A 21,480-nucleotide genomic window follows, 5' to 3' on the forward strand; every position below is an offset into this window, starting at 1 on the left:
TTTTTCTTAAACTGGTAAACTTTCTGAGTTTAAACATTTGATACGTTTTCTGTTGTGAATGAAATATGGGTTTATGAGGTTTGGGAATCACTGCTTTTATTAACAGTCTATACAGCATTGTTTTTCAGAATCAGGGTTGTTGGATTTCTGCTGCTGTGTTGTCACAACTGTTGTGGAATGTGCAAAAATGGCAGTTTGTTTTTACTACTGCAAGCCATGTTTATGAATACTAGAATGTTAAAAATATGACCTTAATGTGGTCATGATCTTATTATTATAATTTTTCTAAATGCACTGACTGCTAATGAATACTCGCCTCTGAGCGTGAAAAGTGAAGGAGTGATGATTCAACCCGAGGCTCATGTTCTTAGTGGACTCTGTTTCCCGCATGTGCTCAAAGTATTTGATCAGTCTGGATCTGCGTTCAGGAATCAGACATGCCTCATTAGTGAGGATGACTCACCAGTGTGCAACATATTATATATATGGTGTGAGTGTGGATGTAGATGAGTGTCCCCTGCAGGTCATGTCTGTGTTCATTATAATCCTGGTGTGTTTAAAGCGCAGGTAATGATGCACCTGTCACCGATCTCAGATCAACAATTGAGCAACAATTTGCTGCCATTTGCAACCAAACCTGCATTCAACAGATTCTGAAATTGAACTGTTACTAAATAATACATTTGTTTTGTTTTGTTTTTTTTATTCCAGGCTGTCCTTGTTTTGTGTTTCTCTAATTGCTCTTCGGTCTCTGCGGAGGAAACATATTGCTGAAAACACTCCATTGCAAACTCTTGCTGTGTTTCTAATTAAGTACTTATTGGATGCTGGATTTTGGTATTCCAAACACATTAATCGCAGTCCTTAAGTCCTTTTGTTTTTTTCTTGCCACCTTAATCTTTATGCAGCAAAGATTGAAGCTCAGTGGAGAGCAGCTGGTATCTTTGACAAACATGTGACACTCCAGCACTGAGAGGCTTTGGAGTGCAGTACAGGAACAATGTTAATTATTGTTATGCCTTCTGCTGGAAATCATACAGAATTTTCCTTGACATTTGTGATCAAATTCAGGAAGAATGACACAAGTGATTCCAAAATCAAAAATTTTATTTATGCTCATTTTTGACCCTCAGGGCAGAAAACATGGACACCCAGTACAGTAACTCAAAAGTGAGGCGAAGTAGGGTTTTAAAGTTCATACCATGGATGCAGCTACTAAGAATCTCTGATGCAAAAACCCCAACACAGGACCTGAGAAATGCATCTGTAGATCCATCCACTGTTCACTGAAGCCTCATCAGAAACGATCTCAGTGGAAGGGTGGCTGACTAGGTGACTCATTTTATGCTTAAGGAACAAAACAAGGAGAAAAGGCTGAGGTATGCCAAATTACACAGAAACTAAACAGAAAATCAGGAGCAACCAGTCTGATGGAGTGATGAATCTAAATTTGGAATTTTTCGTTCAAGTTATCATCAGCTTGTACGGAGGAGGTCAGGCAAGAGGCACAGCAGTGCACGTCTACAGCCATCTGTAAAGCATGATGGAGGCTCTGTCATTGTTCAGGGCTGCATTTCAGCTGGTGGTGGTGGTGCACAGAAGTGCAACCAGATTTTAAACAAAAATCCTACAGCATCTGGAAAAGATCTGATTTGCAACAGGTTATTTTTCTGTATGGCAACGATCCCAAACAGACTACCAATGCAGCCAAAGGAAACCTTGATAGAAAAACAATGGAACTTTATCACTCATGGATTGTCCTCCACAGAGTCTGGAGCTCAACATTACTGAAGCAGTGTGGGATCATCTAAAGGCAGCAAGCATCCAAAGAGGAGCTTTGAATGTCCTTCAATAAGCCTGGATAACTATTCATAAGGACTACAAATTACTAGAAACCTCCCAAAGAGTTTATGCTGTGTTGGAAAATGAAGGTGGTCCAATACCCAATAGTGACTTTGAACTGATGAGAGGTTGAACATTTAAAAAAAAAAAAAAACTTCAAAGTCCAGTCACTTTTCTTTCCAAGCTCCAATTATTGACTTCCGAGCTCATTAGAACTGCACAGTCTCTGCTTTTGCCTTATATGCTGCATTTCCACGTATGTTTGCACATGTTTCAAGAGCTCACTAAACCAGTTTTCCCATTTTTCATCTCAGAAATAAAAATAGGAAACAGTAGAGAAATGAGGGGCGGCTTCAGTCTACTACTTTAGCCACATTATGTCTCTTATGTTTTCCCACGTTACATCTGCAGCTATCGAAATCGCAACCAAAGATCCAAATCCCCATCAAATCATTTTACTTCCAGTTATATTTTTGGGTTGATACAGTTTTGCTTTCCATAATATTTTGTTTCACACAATAATTATGTTGACATTTATTCTCATGGGCAGAAAATGATGCGCTGGGATAAACAACCTTTAAATTAAGGAGACCTTCACAGACTGTCTTCCCTCTAAATGCATCGTTCTTTCACTCTCACGTCATTTCAAAGTGTGACTGTCGCTCGCTCCCCAGGCAGCTTCTCCTCTTCCTGCAGCCGTCTCACTGGAGAAATTGCCTTGTGCGTTTGAATTGCTCCGTCCTTCCAAACATTCGGAGATGTCGTTCTCTCTGGTGGTTTAAAATAGGTTTTTGTATTCAGTTGTAGGTATATGTGAATAGGCTTTGATGGTATTACTCAGAACTGAGCTTGGGCCATAACAATGGCTCACGAGCTTTATGTTTCCTATTGGGTTAGCATTATCTTCTTCATCATCCTCTCTGGAAAAAGATGAGCATTGAGATCGCACTTTGCTCTCCAGCTTCGAAACCTCTTTTCCCTCCTCCTCAGTTGGCATAAAAACTGTAGGAGGAACATGTGGATGGGGAAGCTGTTGTGCTTTGATCTGTTAGATATCTCTGAAAGTTTTAGCAATTAAAGCAGCGATGTAGGTGAGATTGTGACTCACTGGCAGATCAAAAGGGATCTGCCCCTCCCAATTTGTCCTCATCAAGTCTCAGTGGTATAGATGTATTAGACAACAGCTTGTGAATTAAAAACTGTGCTATGCCCCACCACTCTCTTCCCAACAAGAGCAGATCAAGCTGAAGAAAACCTGGTTGTTTCGAAAGTCATTACATTAAGATTGAAATGAGTGCACTCCTGAATACTGCACAGTTACAGTTGAAAAACAAAGTTTCGATCACACAGTCTTGAAAAACAAGTGTATCCCATGTAAAATGTTTTCTGTGTGACTTTTTAAAAATCAAAGTAAACGTTTAAACATGTTTGAAAGAACAGATTCAGTCTTCTTTTGAATTAAAGAAGAATAAGGAAGAAAATAGCTTAATAGGCTGGTGAAGAGGGCCAGATGTGTCCAGGCCAGCCCCGTAGACTCTATAAAGGAGGTAGGTGAGAGGAGGATGTTAGCCAAGCTCATACCCATTATGGATAACACCTCTCACCCCTGCATGAGACTGGAGGCCCTGAGCAGCTCCTTCAGCAATAAGCTGTTACAGCCACCGTGTAGGATGGCGCTAAAATATACATGTATGTCTGTGTATACCACTCCCGCTGTTTATTTTTCCTTTTTTATTTTTCTATTATTTCCTTAATTCACTTTTTCCTTCCTGCTGCTGTAATAAGTGAAGGGTTTGTTTAAGGGGGGTTTACGTCTAGAGTATAAGTTGGTCTTATACCTCAAATTGCTTCCATTTTAGCAGTAATAATGTTTTACTGTGTTTTGCTGTTCATCTGCCATCAGTCTCCAACATCAGCTTCCTGAAATTTTTGTTCATTCTCCCTTATAAAACTTCAGTTTCAAAGGCTTTGTTGGTTTTCTTGCTGTTAAACACAACTGCAGATGAAGAAAAACACGTGATTACAGCATGCCATCATTTGTTTTTCTTTTTTTTTTTCTTTTTTTTTTTTTTTGGCCTGTCCCGTTTGGCTCTTTTGCCATCAGAATTGTTGTCTAAAGGCAAAGAAAGATGCCCAACGGATTTACTTTACCAAACTGACCATCCCAGCCTTGCCGTAATGGTCCATTTGATTCACCTTTTATTGTTTATTTTATTTTCACTTACTGAATACGGGACAGACTTGACTGGGGGAAAGAAGGGGAGAAAGAAAGAGGGAAAGAGAAACAGCTGAGAAGAGGGACGGGGGAGAAGGGCAAAAGACAAAAACCAACAGAACGGGCAGAGAAAAAAAAAATGCATATATCAATCACCTGGATCACCTGCTGAGAAAGAAAAAAGAAAGCAAGCAGAAGAGAACAAGAGTAATAGAATAAACAACATCACAATGATATATGGGAATATGACAGTGCATACTAAATGTTAAACATTATTGTGCAGCACATAAGATCAACAGAACACAGTGTGCTTTGAGGTAGGAGCCAAAAAGGGTGTAGTTTGTGGGTGTGATCACCCGTGTGTACACCTGTGAGCATGGACGCGCTTGTTTTTTGTTTTTTTAAAAGGTTCCTTCATGTAATAATCTGCTAGAGGGTGTGGGGGGGCCACAGCCCCGTCCTCCAGGGCGTGAAGCAGGTGTGGAGGAGATCAAGACTCCAGACATCCAGAGGCCCCCAGAACACAAGAGACCAAGGAAGACCAACAGAGGGGCAGCTGCGCCACTGTCCCGGAAAGAGCTGAGGAGAGTCCCAGATGAGGGCTCACTCAGCAGCCGCGGAGCAGAAGCCAGGGGGAGTTGCAGTGACGCGCCCGTGAGCTCCGCCGGCAGCCAGCTGCGCCTGAGTGACCAAGCCCCAGGCCGAGAGGCCGGGGGCACCCCACCTCCGAAGTGGCCCGAGCGAGCCCCAGGCTCCAGGCCCCGATAAGCGGCCGCCAAGGAGTGAGCCGGTGTGTACCTGGACGCCCATCCCCGGACACAAAGAACCACCAACGCACCGATGTCTGAGGGGGTCCGCCACTGGCAGGGGAAGTGGTGGTAGGGGGAGATAGGCCTCCAAACCTTGGAGGGCCTGAGATGTCCCCAGAGAGGTGGCGCCTGACACCCAACCTGACATATAGACACAGACATACAGGCACACACAGATACAAACATCCATTCCCACCCTCATGCTCTCATATGCACTTACTCCACACTCAACCAACGTGGAGACAGACATAAAGAGACGCTGTACACACGATCACACTCCCCAAGCGTACTCTACAAACCGGGTCTAGGTGCCCCCGCCCCTGGAGGGGGGAACTGCACCCAGACCCAGGTGGTGTTACCCTTTTCCCTGCGGTGGGGGGAGGCAGACCGCCCCAACTCCGCAGCAGCAGGAAGGCTCCACACTCCAGACCGCAGTCGGACGGCCAACTCCTCCTCCTAGCCCCCCTGCTCCAGCAGGTCGCAGAGAACGGGGGTGAGAAAAGACTCCAAACCTCCCTCCACCCGCTCATTGTAATGTTGATGCATGTGTGTTCTAAGGTGCATTTAAAACCCAGGAGGGCATGGAGCTACCTGCCAGAGAGCAGCAGGTAAGCGCATGGTCCCTCCTGCTAGCCCTCAATGTCTACGTGTATTTAAAATTGAGAGGTGGGCAACGATGCCAGGGGTGGGGTGTACACCCTGATGGTACTTTGGACTCCGTGTATCGTGCCCACCCCCAAGATCCTATATGCATGTGTAATGAGAGCGTGAGTAATGTGAATGTCTAAGTTGTGGGATAAAATTGAGGCAGAGGCAGCCAGAAGGGGACAGAGGGGGGGGGGGGGGGGGTAGCCTCCTCTGCACCCTGGTGACATACCCCTACTCCAAGGCCCTGCATGTGTGGGTGGTTGTGGTGGAGCGGGAAGAGGGAGGCAGCTGGAGATGGGGAGGGAAGGAAGGGAGGGGCAAGTGACCCCTCCCTGGGGCCAGCTCCCCCGCTGACCCCAGTAGGCACCCCCATACTCCGCGACCCGCCAGGGAAAGGGGGCCCAGGCCCATCCAGACCGGGGCCCAGTGCAGCAGCGCCGCCCGGCCCCACAGAGCCCGGGACAGTCCACCCAACCCCACCACAGAGAAAACTGCACCCACCCCACCATCCACTCATCTTCCAGACTACATAAGACAATAAACACCCAGGCTGAGATCTTCCTCCACCTCTCCTGTATCTCCCCCTCCTGCAGAGGGAGCTCCTGAGGAGAGGAAAGCTCCTGCAAGATGTGACAATCTCCCCCACCAGTTGAAGAGCCCCCCAGGTGGCTCGACGCACCGGCGGCACCCTGCTCCAGGGCTGGGCCCCCATGCACCCACCCGCCCACAACCCCGGCAACACACCAACCAGGACCCAAGCCCCCGAGGCCCGGTCCGGGTCCCAGCCCAGAGACGGAGCGCCCCCAGAACCTCACGCCCATCCCGGACCCACCCAGGGCCAGCCAGGCTACCAGGTCAGTAACCCACGTCCGTCAGCACAGACCCTCCCCTAGCCCCGCTGCACGCAGCCGCAAGGAAACAGTCACCGGAGAGCCAACAGAGCCCCTAACCGGACATGACCGCTACCCCGGGTTGAGCCCCCCAAGGAAGATGCCTCCGGGGAACCCCCCCGACGCCCTAAGCCTGTCCCTACCCCCACACCAATCACAACAGTGAAGGCGGGACCAAACTATGACCCCCCACCCCCACTAGGTGATGGAGCTGATCAAAGGAGCCCAGAGCAATTGATCTGATGTGGTGGCAGAGGCTGTATCAAGACTAATGTAATCTAATAGATAATTTCTATATTGGTTAGAATTAAGATTATTTTTATTTTTCCAGTTCATGAGGACTGTTTTCTTGGCTATGCATAGGGCAGTGAAAACCATATGGGCGATATTCTTTTCTGAAGTGACATTATCTAAGCTGCCCAACAAACACACTAAGGGGGAAGTTGGAATGTTACATTTCAGACACTTCGATAAGTCTTCACATATCTCGCGCCAAAACTTCTGAACTGGTGGACAGAACCAAAGAGCGTGGATATAATTGTCCGGTGAATTGGTTTGGCAGTGTGAGCAGTTGTTGGTAGACGTAAAGCCCATCTTGAACATCCGATGACCTGTATAGTGTACTCTATGTAATATTTTGTATTGAATTAATTGAAGACTGGGATTTCTAATTAGATGAAAGGTTTTTAAGCAAATCTGAGACCAGAAGTTTAGGTCTAAGTTAACTGATAAATCCGCTTCCCATTTTGCAATAGGAAGTGATATTGATTCATCTGTTTTAGAAAGCATTCTATATATTTTGGATAGTAATTTGGGGGGTTTAAGAGTAAGAAATTGAACCACACTTGGTGGTGTTTGTAGTTCAACTTGACCCGGTTTAAATTTCTTTTTTACTATGGATTTAATTTGTTGATATTCTAAAAATCTTTTCTTGTTGATCCCATATTGTGTAACTAGTCCGTCAAATGAAATAAATTCTGTTCCTTCTAGTATATGTTCTAAATATTTGATTCCTTTATCACTCCAATCTGAAAAGTTTATCATATTATTGTTTTGTAATATGTCAGGGTTGTTCCAGATAGGTGTACGTTTGCATGGGATTAATGAAGACGCCGTCAATTTTAGAAACTCCCACCATGCTGTCAGAGAAGAGCTGATGTTGATGCTTTTAAAGCATTCATGTCGTTGGATGTTTGAGCTGATAAATGGTAGGTCTGAGATCTCTAGATTATTGCAGAGTGCTTGTTCTACATCTAGCCAAGGTTCATCTAAGAGGGTGTGTGCCATCATTTGTTTAACAAAAGTAAGCCAGAATACAGAAGCAGTGTGTGAAAAACTAAATATACCCATGACTGTAGAAGCACATTTAGCAGCAATAACGTACTGTAAGCAATCATTTCTTGTTTGGCTGGGTTTGTAGTTACTCTGATCTTTGCATGCTCTGGTTACACAGGACCTTTTTTTTCCATGTGACTGTATCTGGTAATAGTCCTGGAACTGAAAAAGAAGTGAGCATGTAGGGTGTTTAAAATGTAGAACGAGTTCAAAATAGAATTATGACATGCTATGTACACACGCACATGCATGCGCGCGGGCGCACACACACACATGCACACAATCATGCATGTTCACACGCAGCCTGCTCACAGACACCCTGAGGTCCCTTCAAAGTATGGGAACCAACAACTTGACAGCAGTAAGATAAATCTTAGGTGAAGACACCCTGTAGGTGCACATACCTTGTCACTGCCATTAGTATCACTGTCAGACCAGCATTACATAGAAATTTAAAGCAAGTCAAGACAACTGTGGCTCCAGACACCTGATTCTCATCACAGATTGTAAGAAATAGAAGAAAAAAAACAAATAATTTAACTGTAATTTTGTGATCACCACATACGACATGTGCTGAAAGAGCATGTGTACTTTACAGAGGGCTGTGATGTAGTGTGTCCTTCAGCGATTTGACATTTTTTTAAGAAAAACATAAAGAAAGTAAAAATGTATGCTGAAATATGTGAGGCTTAGGATATTTACTGGCCTGTTTTGATTCAAGACAGGGTCCTGTGAAGCCAGAGGTGTTGTCCATCCAGTGGTCGGGTCGTCGCTCTAATCGGAGGCTTCAGAGAAACAACAGCCTCTCCCCCAACAACCCTCTCTTTAGCCTCGTCAGTTCAGGTGGGTTTTTTTTTTATTATGTTTTTTATGTTTAAATAACTCTCCATCACCATGTTGTGTTGCGTTATGTTTGACTGTGATTCATTCCTTGAGTTATCCTGCGTTGTTTCTGCCAGAAGCAAAAAAAAAGCTGCTGGACCAGAGTCACACCGAGGGAGAGCAGAGCACAGGAGGGGAAGGAAGGTCATGTAGGTGTGAGAGAAACAGTGCAGTGAGGCACACAGAGGGAGCTTGAGGTGGAGGAAGGCTGTGACCACATGTGTTTCTATGTTTAGTTTCAAAGAAGAGCGCACTGTAATTGGCTGTCCTGTTGTTGGCTCTGCAGCTAAAACATACTAACATTAGCACCCCTGCTAATATCAGTTTAGCAGGGGTGCAGGGTCAAATTAGGGGTCAGCTATTGACTTTCATTACATCTACAAAGCTTTTTTTATGTTTACGTAGTCACTGTCAATTATAGTGAGAAAAAATGGCTTCTTAATGGCTGCTTATTTCTATAATCTGAGTTACTTCTTTTGTTCTATAATCTATTACTAACCAACTCCAGATACTACTACACAGTATGTGCTGTTTACCACAAGTTCTGACATTGTACAGGACTGTAGTTACTATACAATCAATCAACCTGCTTTAGTTTTCAGCTTGTTTAGCTGTTCCTGGAGTTGTTTTGCCATCACCTGCAATTTCTTCATTTTTTTAGTTTGCATCTAGATTTTACTTAACTGTCATAAAACCTGATTCAAATTAAATAAATATGAAATCTAGGTATGATTTTTATAATATTTCTGCTTAGAATCCTGATAAATATTCCTTTATCTACGACAGTTACATGTTTCCACTGGTTTTTATTTTCATTGTTATACGTTTTTAACCGTCGACCTGGATTATAGCGCCAGATGTGGTTGCTAGGAGATCTGCAAAAAAACGACAGAGCATCTAGGAACTTCGATTACAGTGGTCAAAGCTTTTCTCATTGATTGGCCTGGTTTCTTGTCGCATGACATGAAAGGGATCCTTAAAATGCCTCCTGGCACACCGCCACCCCTTACAACAGCGACTGTTGAGGCAGTCAATGGAAAGTGTTTAAAATACAGTCGATGTATGCAGCGCCTTTCATCCCCACCTTTCTGACTGAAATCCATCCTTCTCTCTGCTTCTCTCTCCCCTCCAGGTGTTTATGATGAAGACAGCCAGTGGATAATCCAGGTCAACAGACTGCAGAAACTTATCGACCGCCTAGAACAAAAGGTTACTTGACCTTTCGCTCAGCCTTTCCAGTCTCCTCTCCTTCCTACCTTCTTCTTGTGGGTCTCTTTCTGACATTTCCTGTTTCGCATCTTTCTCCTGTCTCTGTTTCAACCATCTGAGCTTTGCATCATTTTCTGAAACGAACCTGAGATTATGGCAAGTGGATTTAAAACTGTGTCAACATATTCACTCGTCCAACAACACCCACCCACATGCAGACACATGCACATATGTACGTATAGAGGCAGCACTAGCTGCACACAAACCATCATGGCTGCTCTCTGCATGAAATGTGGTGTAAAAAGTAGATAAAATAAATTGACACGCAAACCCAGAAAAGCTGTGATCTATTTACATTACAAGTGCAAGACTGTGAACAACTGCAAACATGAATATGAATAATATAAATATCTGAAATTTAAACCCCAGTTGACTCTAAATGCTCATTTTTTTCAAAGCATTATTATGATTAATGCTTTTAGGAATCTAATAGATTATCTTTATTTTATTATTTAATGTCTCTCTTTGTATTTTTAATCATCCTTTTATACATTTTGAATTATTTTATGAAGATTTCAATTTTTTATTTTCATTTTTGATTTATATATTTTAATTTTTAAAAATGTATCGATATAGTAATGTTGTTTTAATTGAATGCATTTATTAAATTATTTATTATGTAGTTATACTCATACATGGTAACCACCAGGGCTCAGAAGATAAATCTTAGCGCTCATGAGATCATTACCAAAAAAAGAGCTCTACTAAAACAAAAAAAAAACAAAAAAACAACAACTGGTTTATCTGGATATTTCTTTCTTTGTTCTGTTCTGCAACTTGTTTGTGTTGCCAACAGCTGGAAAAATCAGTCACTGCAGGTTTTAAGGAGACTTGATTTTCTCTTTTTCAGCTGCTGGAGTATCTTTGAGTGGCTTAGTATAATTCAGAGTTTATATATAATATAATTAATTATTCATATTGATATCTCATCTTCTGTCTGCACCAACCCATTTTATCTTCTCCTTCTCAAGACAGCTTTCTTGTGATTGGGTTGGCTTCTGTGCTCACACTAGACATGTAATTATATGGCCTTAGATGGTCATAGAAAGATATTTGCCTTCATAAACTCGTACAGAAACAAGGAGCAGAGAAGGCTTCCTGGAACTGAGCATTTAGAGCTGTTTGCAGTTTTTCGCTCATGGTTCACAGCTCATATATGTGACAATAAATCTGTAAAAGCATACCAATGGGCCGTGTAATACTTGTAAATAAAGACTGTGAATGACGGGTTATACACTGAGATAAATGAAAATGAGTCACTGGTAAAGGACTCATCACTTCCTTTTGTTCCACAGGAGATCCGTCTGGAGCCCGTTGAAGAAGAGGTCTTGGAGAGCAAATCGGTTTGTTTTTCCTTACTTATCTACTGTTCACCTGTTTTTCCACAGTGACCACTTCACTGTTCTCACATGGAGGCCAGTCAGTGTTGTCATAGCAACAGCAGGGTTTAAAGTTGCTCTGTCTGTCTTTATCCTCCATCTGTTTGTTTAGGGCTCAATATTCAGTTAGAGTAGGGAGCAGACATTAAGGTGCGAGGACGTGTGAGCTAGGGAGTCGACAGTGCCTCTGTGTTCTTGTACTGTTTCTGCAAAAACCCATAGCTTAGAATACTGGCCATGTGAATAATACAGGACCAGCAGTAGGAAAAAATATGAACAATACATCATCACTTATTTTTATGCTGGAGCCAAACTCTGATGTTTTGCCTGCATCAAAAAGCGCAGTCTAGATGTGGAAAAGTGCATCCTCTTTCTCTTAACCAGGTCTAAAAATCTCTAAAAACAGAAGTTTTGGCATTTTGCTGTATGCAGGTGTGATGACACAATGTCAAGGAGCAAAGACATCAGCAATGATCGTAGAGAAGCAACCGTTGCTTCCCATCAATCTGGAAAAAGACATTTCCAAACTATTTATTTTACAGTAAGAAAGAAGAGAAAATCATTCAAAGACAGCTCTTCCTGGGAGTGGAAGTCCCAACAAATTCAGCCCAAGGTCCAAACCACTGAATCCTCAGAGAAGCTACCAAAACCCAAGTGCTACGGCTCAGACCTGCAAGCCTCAGTTAGCATGTTATATGTAAAAGTTCATGACAGTACGATTAGAAAAAGACTGAACAAGGATTCGGATATTTTCCTGGAGAAAGATTCTTCTCTCTAAAAAGAACATGGCAGTACAGATTAGATTTGCAGAGTTTCTCCTGAACAAACCACAAACCTCCTGTAACAATGGTCTTTGGACTGGCCAAGCCACACTTCGTTAAGAAGTGAGGCTTGGATTAGCTTTTGCTAAATAAATAATGTCATGCTGCAATATGTCATAATGTCACGTGCTGTTGTTCACCTGACGTTATATTACATAATTTTAGAACCATTTTGTATTATGTCTTGATTCGTTAAAGCTTTGAGCTGGTTGAGGGTGTACTTTCTTCTTCACGTGACTGCATTAGGGTCATTACTCCTCGTGCTTGCAGATAAACGAGGGTGAGTAAAACTTAAAAATCTTGGACTAAAGTAGAAAAAAGTCCCAGAAGGAAAATGGCAGTCAGGCACAACAATGTCATTTAGGTTGATTAAAAGTGATATACACACACTTCCTCCTTCACAGATATTTTGATGTATCATAGATGATTGTCTTCATCGCATCACATACCCACTGTACTGTGATTACTTTTTGATTCATGCATTTCTTTTTACCCAAAGTGTAAAACTTCTACTGACAAACAAAATGTTTTCCAGGTTTGTATTTGTGTCGCTGAATGTGCCGGTTTGTGTGTATGTGTGTGTGTGTGTTTGTGTGTATGTGTGTGTGTGTGTCCACATGCCAAAGCAAACAGTAACTGCTGTTGCAGTTTAAGCTGCCTGGCACTCATTTCATGGCTGAAATGATGACTCACTGACTATCACATCAACACCAGCACTAACAGGATTTCTCTTTAGTTTCTTCCATCATGAAAATCTCAGCAGCATAGCCAACATCTAATATTTTATATTTTTCATGCATTAGTTTCAACGTTTTAATGCAAAAGCAATTGCAATCATTATTTTGGGAATTGTAAATATAAAACAGATACATTTATCTTGTCTAACGGCTGAGAGAAGCACATGAAACATGTTTAACATGAGAACCCATCATTGCATGTAGGGTTTTTTAGACATCTCTGGAGGTCCGTGATGTGACACATTCAGGTATGTCAAATATGAAATTGTGGGGAAAAAAAAAAAACAATCTCACGTTAGTTAAGATGAAGGTTTCTGACAGATAAGGGCCAAATCAAGTCCTGCAGCTAAATTATTTGCTATCCTGAGCTATCTGCAAAGGGCAGTGTTAACGAGTGAGAACTCAAAACTGTAAGTGACATGAAACCACTAAAATCTTTGTGTCATATTGATAATTTCAGTGGATAGCTCAACTATAGTTTCTGTACCTTAGATGCTCCTTACACTTCTAATAGTTCTTGCAAGCTGTTTTTATACAGCACTGTGCAAACATCTTTAGCTACCCCTCTCTGACTGCTTTTAGTTCTGTTCTCTGTCAGGATGATCCCACACTGCTTCAATAATGATGAGGTCCAGGCTCAATCCATCGCTAATAGTGTTATAGTATGTTTTTGTGTATCAACTTTTCTCCCTGTTTCTGTTCTTTTAGAATGGCCCCTTCTGATAATGGTCAGGCACAAGGAATGAACTGATTAAAGTTATTGAAAAGGCTCTCACACAAACAAACGCTTTTAAAGACCTTCTGAAAGTCTGGATCATTGTTTGTTAAGACCACTTTTAGAAATTTACAAAAAGTCTGGCTCCTTTGAAGATAAATATAAAAAATAAGAGGTTGTTTGAGATTTTTGTACAGTACTATATGTGCCCAAACAAGAAGAAAGTGGGATTTAAATAGTTTGTTTCAGAGAGAAGACGCCTGAGGAGCATCAGTGAGGCTATTTTATAACACAATATGTGTGCGTTATGTTTATGGAATGATTTATGTTTGTATCCTACTGCAGAGGCAGCTCCAAATGAAGGTATGCATATGAATGTTTCATGCTACTGTCATTCTCATTACTAATTTGATGCAGACATCTCTTTGTGTGTGAATTAATCAATATGTAATTTTGTTTAATTTGCTGTGTGTCACTGGGAATAAATGGGCTGCTGAGTAATCCAATAATGACCCACAACACAAGACTGATGTGTGTTTGTGTGCGTTAACATGCCTGAGTGGATGCGTCCCTGAGTGTGTGCATGCGTGCGAGGGTGACTTTCTCCCAAATTAGCCACTGAGAGAGCGAAAGTGTGCGCATTTCATCAGACACACCCATACACATATATACACACACCCGCAGTCGTGTTTCAGTCATTTCAAAAGACATTATATTGACTTACCTTCATTTCCTAGAGTCTCACCCTCATTAACACACACTGCCTGCTTTATAGCCAACAGGGAGACCATTCACTTCCTGTTCTAATCATCTGCTCTGCTGCTGTTAACAATTCCTCATCAGCCACAGGAAATGATTAGCAGGTTGTCTACAGTCATGGGTACACCAGCTTTCCCCCCCTGCTGTTCACACCTTTGAGCAAGATGTCTGTACATGCTTCCTCTAAATGTGTATTCGGGGTCATATTCTGGTCTCTGAGCAAATGTGTTGGCACATTTATTCAGAAGCTGATGCCAAGACCTTATGAGACATGATCATTTTTCACTTTACACTTCTGCGTGAGTCACAATGCACTGAGCAAATTCAAAATCCTGCCAGATTTCCAAACACCTCAGCTCAAATGGCCTCTCAACATACGAGAAGCAGCCTCTGTCTGTCTGACGTCTGTGCGCCTTTAAATGTTGTGTTTGCATCTTGTCTCTGCAGCACATCCTAATAGTTCAGAGGCAGCTCTCGGTGCTGGAGGAAGAGCTGGAGGAGTTTCGTTTGGCTCTCAGACAGTACATGGAGTGCGCCTGTGCCCAGACTGGATGTTTGCAGTCAGTTTATATTCTCTTTGTTCATTTGTGTCAGGGATTTACTGCTTTTATTTTTATCCTTTCTATTTTTCACATTTTTGTAAAGGCTTGATTAAGACGGGTAGACAGACAGGTCTTGTGAAGCTGCCCTAACCTGAGACTAAAAATATTTCAGCTGCTTTTCTGGCATTAGAAACTATTTTTAACATATTGCTTGCATTTCTAATGAATTATGCAGCTTAAGGAACAGAAATCATAACGCATGTGTTTTAATAAGATTCCACTGAAATGCTGCATAAGCAAAACTAAACATCTTCTAGCAGTGAAGGAAACAAAGTCACACTCTGATATAAAGACAAGAGCCTCACCTTTGACCTTTTGATAATTATGTCAACTCGTGGACCAATTAGAAGAATGATGGTGATCTTCAATTCCAATATACATTAAATGCCCACTTTATTAGGGACACGTGTTCAACCGCTCCTTAATGCACTTCTGAACTGGTTTTCATGTAGCGCTTCTCTACTCAAGCAAATAAGGCGTTTTCTACAACATGTCCCATTCACCCATTCACACACATTCCAACCCACTATCATGGCAAAGCATGTAATAGACAGCGTGTCCATTTCCCCCTTTGCTTCAAAGTGTGAAATGCACATGCATGAAGAAGTTGCAATAAGCTGCAGTACCAGCAGAGGGAGATAAATTATTTCAACCCAACATGAAAATAATCATAGGAAAATGTTCAAACAGACACTGATTTGTAAATACGTATTAGCCACCTAGCGTAAAAATCTTTCTAGCATAAAAAGACCCTGGAATGTACTGCCTCATACCTGCCTCAGTCACTTAATGACTTATTGGCTTTAAATGTATTATGTCCCTCTGATGGAACTGCAGAGGGAGATACTATTATTTATATTATTTCATTTTACACCACTGTTAATGGGAAAGCCAGGAATGACACCTGTCCTCCACAAAAGCCTGAGCAGGCTTACTGCAACAAGCAAGAATAACTTGCGGCAACTTCTTCTAAACAGTAAAAATTAATACTTACTTGCACATGCAAAACAGAAAGGTCAGATGTTTGTTTAAAGGAAGATTAGTTAGAGTTATGAAGAAGGCCGAAACATATTCTTTATACGTCGAACTGTATGATTTGAACCTTTAATTAAAAAAGTAATTTATTAAATCACTAGAGAAATATGAACATTGCTAAACTATTAATAAGCTACTAGTTCACCACTCCCCAATACTACACAGCATCCTTTGTGGCCTATATCATATGTGTATTACAGTGTAGTAGTGAAATTTAAGCTTGACTAGTGACTTAAATCTATATCAAATTAAATACATATGGCTGGTTTGAGCCATTGTCCTCCTAATAGGAGTAAAGAATCAGTCTTCTGTCATAGCTCAGGACATTTTGTGAGTTCTACTGTTGTGTGCGATCACAACAAAGCAGATAAAATAACATTTGCATTTCTGCCTGCCAAAACCTCCCAAAAATCTGAAGCTCTGTCACCCGAGTCGCTCCGTGAGTAAATTCAGCAGGACAAAACAAATTGCTCTCACATACTGTCACTCTGGTTTTAGACTAATCCCAGCAGCCTAAAGGACAGCTTGACATTTATATGCTTTGTCATGATTGCTTCTCTAAATACTCAGTCATGTTTCAGGCTCATTTTTAAGTTAAACTGTGATTAATAAAACACTAGCCTGCTGCATGAAGCCTCAACGTCAGGACGAAACCACACAGTGTTTTTGACAGACCCACAATACCCGCATGCTGTCAGAGTGTAGGACACAATTCGGGCAGAGAGGCTGTGTTGGGCGACAGGATGCAGCACACTAATTAGTAACTGCATGACTTGTGCGCTCTCGTGTTTTGTATTTGGCAGCATCGCAGTTCAGCGGCTGGCAAATGAATCACGCTTCATTCTCTATGAATTCTGGGAGCACAACAACGTGTGGAAGAAGTAAGTATTCGCCTGTCACAATGTAGTTGTTACTTGAATGTATGTTTTAACATGGAATTTTTATACATATTGTTGTGTCACATCATATATATTTATCAAAATGAATGATCCTACTTAATTTTCCCAGTTCTATATATAAAAAAAGGCAGTCATTGACCCATCCCTTCCCAAACAAACAGCTTACAATCAAGCATTCCCAGTGTCAAATCACACAGCTAAATGTAATATAAAAGCACAGCGTGGGAAAGCAAATGTATAAGATCATTTTGTTTGGTTAAAATCACAAATCAAAGACAAAACCGTTGTGAATAATGCAGACCTGCCAGCATTTCAGGACTTCAGGCTGCATTTCCGCCACAGTCTGAAGAACCGTGAAGGCAAATATTGAGGCGACAGCTGTTTTTCCTTAACTGCTCCACTGAAGTCCAGCTGTTGTCACAAATGCAAAAGACTGTATAAGAAAGATTAAACCAGATAAGCGAAGGAAAGCCACTGGCTGTAGCAACAATAAGCATGGAGGAGATTTAAGTAAAGTAGAATCAAAACACCTAAAACACTGGATCTGAAGTGGAGCTTCTAGGGACTTGATATTTATGAGCTCGACCGAGTGGTTAACTTGATAAAATCATATATCATGAAAGTTGGGCATAGAATTCTGCCTTAGGAAGTGAGGCCAGAGCAGAAATGCCTGCATCAACTTGATTTATTTCTAATGACCACCAGGGGGCGTCGTCTATAGCGATCTGATTGTATAGAGGTTTCTTACATGTGCACATTGTTGTTCACATTATTGGACATTATACAACCAGATAGTAAAACACAAACCAGAAACAGATTGTTGTCCTTCAAACTAAAAGTTTTGTGTCATATTTCGAAAGAACAACTTTTACTTTTTAGGCAACAGTCCATTTCCAGTTTGTGTTGCACTTTTCACAGTTTCACTAACACCTGGAAACTGTTTCCAGACAAGCTGGTATGTCTCGTGCAAACTACCGGTGATTGCAGCAACTTGATAGTGACCAAAACAATCATAAACCAACGGGTGAAAGAATACACATTTCTCCCTAGCAACCAGTGGTTGCCAGGTCTCTAGGCGAGCGTGACTGATGCCTTATTCACTTGACCCAATCATGTAGTTTGTGGTTATGTATCCACAAAACTTCAATAGATGTCTGTAAGAAAATGACCCCACTGCTCAATTGATTACCTCAGTAAACACTTTCCTAGTTTCTGATCTCACTTGTTAGTCTCTCGGGTTTTTTTTATTGCAGATTGTTCAGCTTTTTCATTTTCTAACTTATGGACACATTTCCATTGCTGGAAAAACAATCCACTTTTATGGATTTTATAAATAAACCTTTATGACTGTTTATGTCTAAATTTTATTTTACCATGTTTGTTATATATACATATATTTTTTTTAATGTTTTTTTATGCTATTGTTCACATGTTGTCTATGGATGTACTGCCATGAACACTTAGCCAATGAGAAGTGTTCAGCTCTGCAAGTCCTGCCCCTAAAGATCATAAACTTTCAGGAAGTGAATCAGGTTGAGCACATTTTAAGGAATTGTTGGTATGGCAGTTTTTTAGTTGCTTTTGTGTACATGTTTACATATTTCTGTTTTTGTTTTTTTGTTTAAAGAATTTTAATTTATTGACTTTTAATAGCAAATAATTTGGAAAACTAGTGTTACGCAAACAGCTGAACTCAAAATCAATATGAGAATTATTCATTTATTTACTAGAAAGAAATTATGTAGAAAACCTGCCGTGACCCGGATTTGAACCGGGGTTGCTGCGGCCACAACGCAGAGTACTAACCACTATACGATCGCGGCCGCTCTGACCTGAAACCATCTTTGAGTTTTCTCTTTTCTGCTCTTCAGTCACCTACAGACCAACTACAGTAAAACCTTCCAGAGGGGGAACGTGGACTTCCTGGAAACTCCTGAGACCATTACCACCATGTTGGTTCCTGGTAAGAACATCCATAGCATCAACAGTGAACTGTGTGACATCAACAGGAAAAAGATTAAGACTGATTCAGGCAGCTTTTACTGGGGCTGCCGTTAATCATAAAAAGAATCCTCTCCAGGCAAACAATTGATTTTTTAAAATTCAAATCAGGGCTCTGCAGTGTTTGAAGTTATTCAAAGGTCATGCTGAGAGATCTCTGCTTTGAGATTTCACCCGACAAATGTGATTAAGCATCAGAGAAATGAGATTGGTTAAGAGCTTGACACTGTGAAATCAACAACGACTCAGTCTACTTGTCTGCACAGTTAACAGTGACTTTTCTTGGTTAAACGTGGCACAATTTGCTCTCCTGGAATAATGTAATTGTTAATATTTTAGCATGTGTTTTTTATGGTTATTTTGTGGGGGGGGTTCTCTTCTCTTTTCTATTTCTACCTTTAAAAGTGTCACTTTCAGCATTGGGTCAGTTATTTTTGTTTTGTGTTTCCACTGCAGCCTCCTGGTGGGTCCTCAACAACAACTGAACGTGGACACACACTTCTCTTTACTGATGGGTGCAAACAAACAGCAACTGGCCAACACATCTGGAAGTCCACAGCAAGAGCAACAATGCCGCCCTACCCCTGACACACGCACACACACACACGCGCACACACACACACACACACACGATGAACACATTTTGTGAAGTCATGGTGATTAGTATCTATTTTATGACCTCCATGTTCCTTCATAGTTTGGTGGTAGCTCAAATAGCTCACGCGTGTTTGTTTACGTTCCTCGGCCATCCTAAAAGCAACAACCTCAGTAGACAGTGATCAATCTGATTATCTCATCGCAGTGTTTGACATGACATCATCTATAGTCCAGAGTAGTTCATGAGACAGGTGTGTGTGTTTGTATAGGTTAATTTGTGAGGACCAGCGTGTAAAGTTTTTGTCCCCATTGTTGGTTTTAGGGTTCAGTTGATTTGGGGCTGGGAAGTCTGTTAAAGAATGTCCTTACAGATAGCCATACAAGTATATAGGTGTGTGTGTGTGTGTGTGTGTGTGTGTGTGTGTGTGTGTGTGTGTGTGTGTGTGTGTGTGTGTGTGTGTGACGTGTGTGTGAGACGAGTTTGTGACGTGTGTGTATGCATCTGTGTGAGTGACTAAGAGCGACTAATTGATGAAATTGTATCAACTGTAGCAGCTCTGGAGAGCTCATTAAACCATAATACTGTTGTTTCAGCATTTATTGAGTTAAAATGAAATAAAAGCATAAATAAAGACGATATTATTGTGTATTTGTGGGCTTCTTTTTCTCATTCTGTGAGTGGAAATGATTTCATCTCTCTCTTGGTGTTTGTTTCATATTTGTCTCTCGTCACAATATCTTAAATATGACAAATCAGCCTTTTTCTTTGTTTATATTTTTATGATTATGATTATAAAAATAAAATTATTTTTATGATTACGTAAAAGTGATATTTCATGCAAAAGCGTCAATTGGGAGCCTTATTTAATATCTACATTAATTTACTTAAAAAATAAAACAGGGTCATGTGAATAAGACCAAAGCAAACACATTTAAAGCCTAACACATTCTGACTGAAGCTTTGCATTTTATATCCATATATATACTTAGTTAAGCAAACTGCACCACTGTGTGGACAGATAGCAGTATTGAAGCTAGGAGCCACTGCTACTAATTCTTTTTCTTTCACACCCAAACAGGAAAAGCAACATTAATCACATGACATAAAACAAAACAAAATAACAATAATAATATCAATAGAAAATTTCTGCAAGAGTAGACAAAACTCAACTTAATGATTTTCGTTAAAACTACATTGAAATATTTTGAAAATGCCAAAATGTTGTTTGTTTGATGTTGTTTACTTGTTCATGGCTTAGTGCTGGAGAAATTTATGGGACTGAGGTCAGAGATAGTGTGTTATGATCTTTTAAACAGCTGCAGGAATCTCTTCCACAAAAATCTCCTTTTAGGTTTTTTTCTGCACTTCCATAATTTGCTACTGACTGCGAATTAAGTCATCTGTGTGTAATGCGATCTGTACTTACACCAACGCTTTAATGCTCACAAATCAGAACTGTTGACCTTGGGCAATTTCCTAAGAATATGCATCATTAATTTCACCACAATGTTAAGGCCAACTAATCACACAGTTTCTCTGGACAAGGTTCCAAGGATTGAAATGTGTCCAATCAGCATGGTTTCGTAAAGGAGATTGGTAGTAGCTGCTCCACTATAGGAACAGTATGACCTTCAGCACATATTGAACACCGCACTCACTTAAAAAATAAATTTATTAAAACAATTTTAAACAACAACCCTTTTCTTTTAGTGTCTTTCCACTCAGTGTTTCCAAAAAAAAACACTGAGTCCAAAAAAGCTCAAGGAAAGGTAAAGTGCATCTTGTTCCTACCAAGCTGTTGGAACAGTGTAGTATCCAGTAATAGCATCCAGCTAGCAGAAGCATCCAGCTAGCAGCAACGGCCATCTACCAGGAAGGATGGTTCAGTGGAGTCATCAGATGAGGATGTTCCTAAAGTGGTTCATCCAGCAGGAACAGACTACCACAGGAAAGAAAAAACAGCCTACACACAAGTGTGCAGGGAAATTAACCAAAGCATATTCATGACTTCCAGTACCACTAAGTCAGTGTCAATGTCCCTAAC

At 41.1% G+C, this 21,480-nt stretch overlaps 1 protein-coding gene across 2 annotated transcripts in view; it reads left to right on the forward strand.

The window, feature by feature from the left end:
* The window catches only part of necab1 (N-terminal EF-hand calcium binding protein 1), a 43,210-nt gene extending 23,854 nt beyond the window's left edge, over positions 1-19,356 (forward strand). Inside the window, exons 7-14 of one of the 2 annotated variants that reach the window (XM_040021160.1) lie at positions 8,461-8,582; positions 9,754-9,830; positions 11,186-11,233; positions 13,888-13,905; positions 14,749-14,861; positions 16,742-16,819; positions 18,709-18,800; positions 19,295-19,356. In XM_040021160.1, the coding sequence (XP_039877094.1) occupies positions 8,461-8,582; positions 9,754-9,830; positions 11,186-11,233; positions 13,888-13,905; positions 14,749-14,861; positions 16,742-16,819; positions 18,709-18,800; positions 19,295-19,323 (577 nt within the window). In that variant the 3' untranslated portion in view covers positions 19,324-19,356. The remainder of the gene's footprint in view (positions 1-8,460; positions 8,583-9,753; positions 9,831-11,185; positions 11,234-13,887; positions 13,906-14,748; positions 14,862-16,741; positions 16,820-18,708; positions 18,801-19,294) is intronic. The other variant, XM_040021161.1, reaches the window with a different exon arrangement.
* The last annotated feature ends 2,124 nt before the right edge of the window (positions 19,357-21,480 follow it).

This window comes from Simochromis diagramma, unplaced genomic scaffold (genome assembly GCF_900408965.1).
Source record: "Simochromis diagramma unplaced genomic scaffold, fSimDia1.1 OVJJ01000753.1, whole genome shotgun sequence".
NCBI classification, from domain to species: domain Eukaryota; kingdom Metazoa; phylum Chordata; class Actinopteri; order Cichliformes; family Cichlidae; genus Simochromis; species Simochromis diagramma.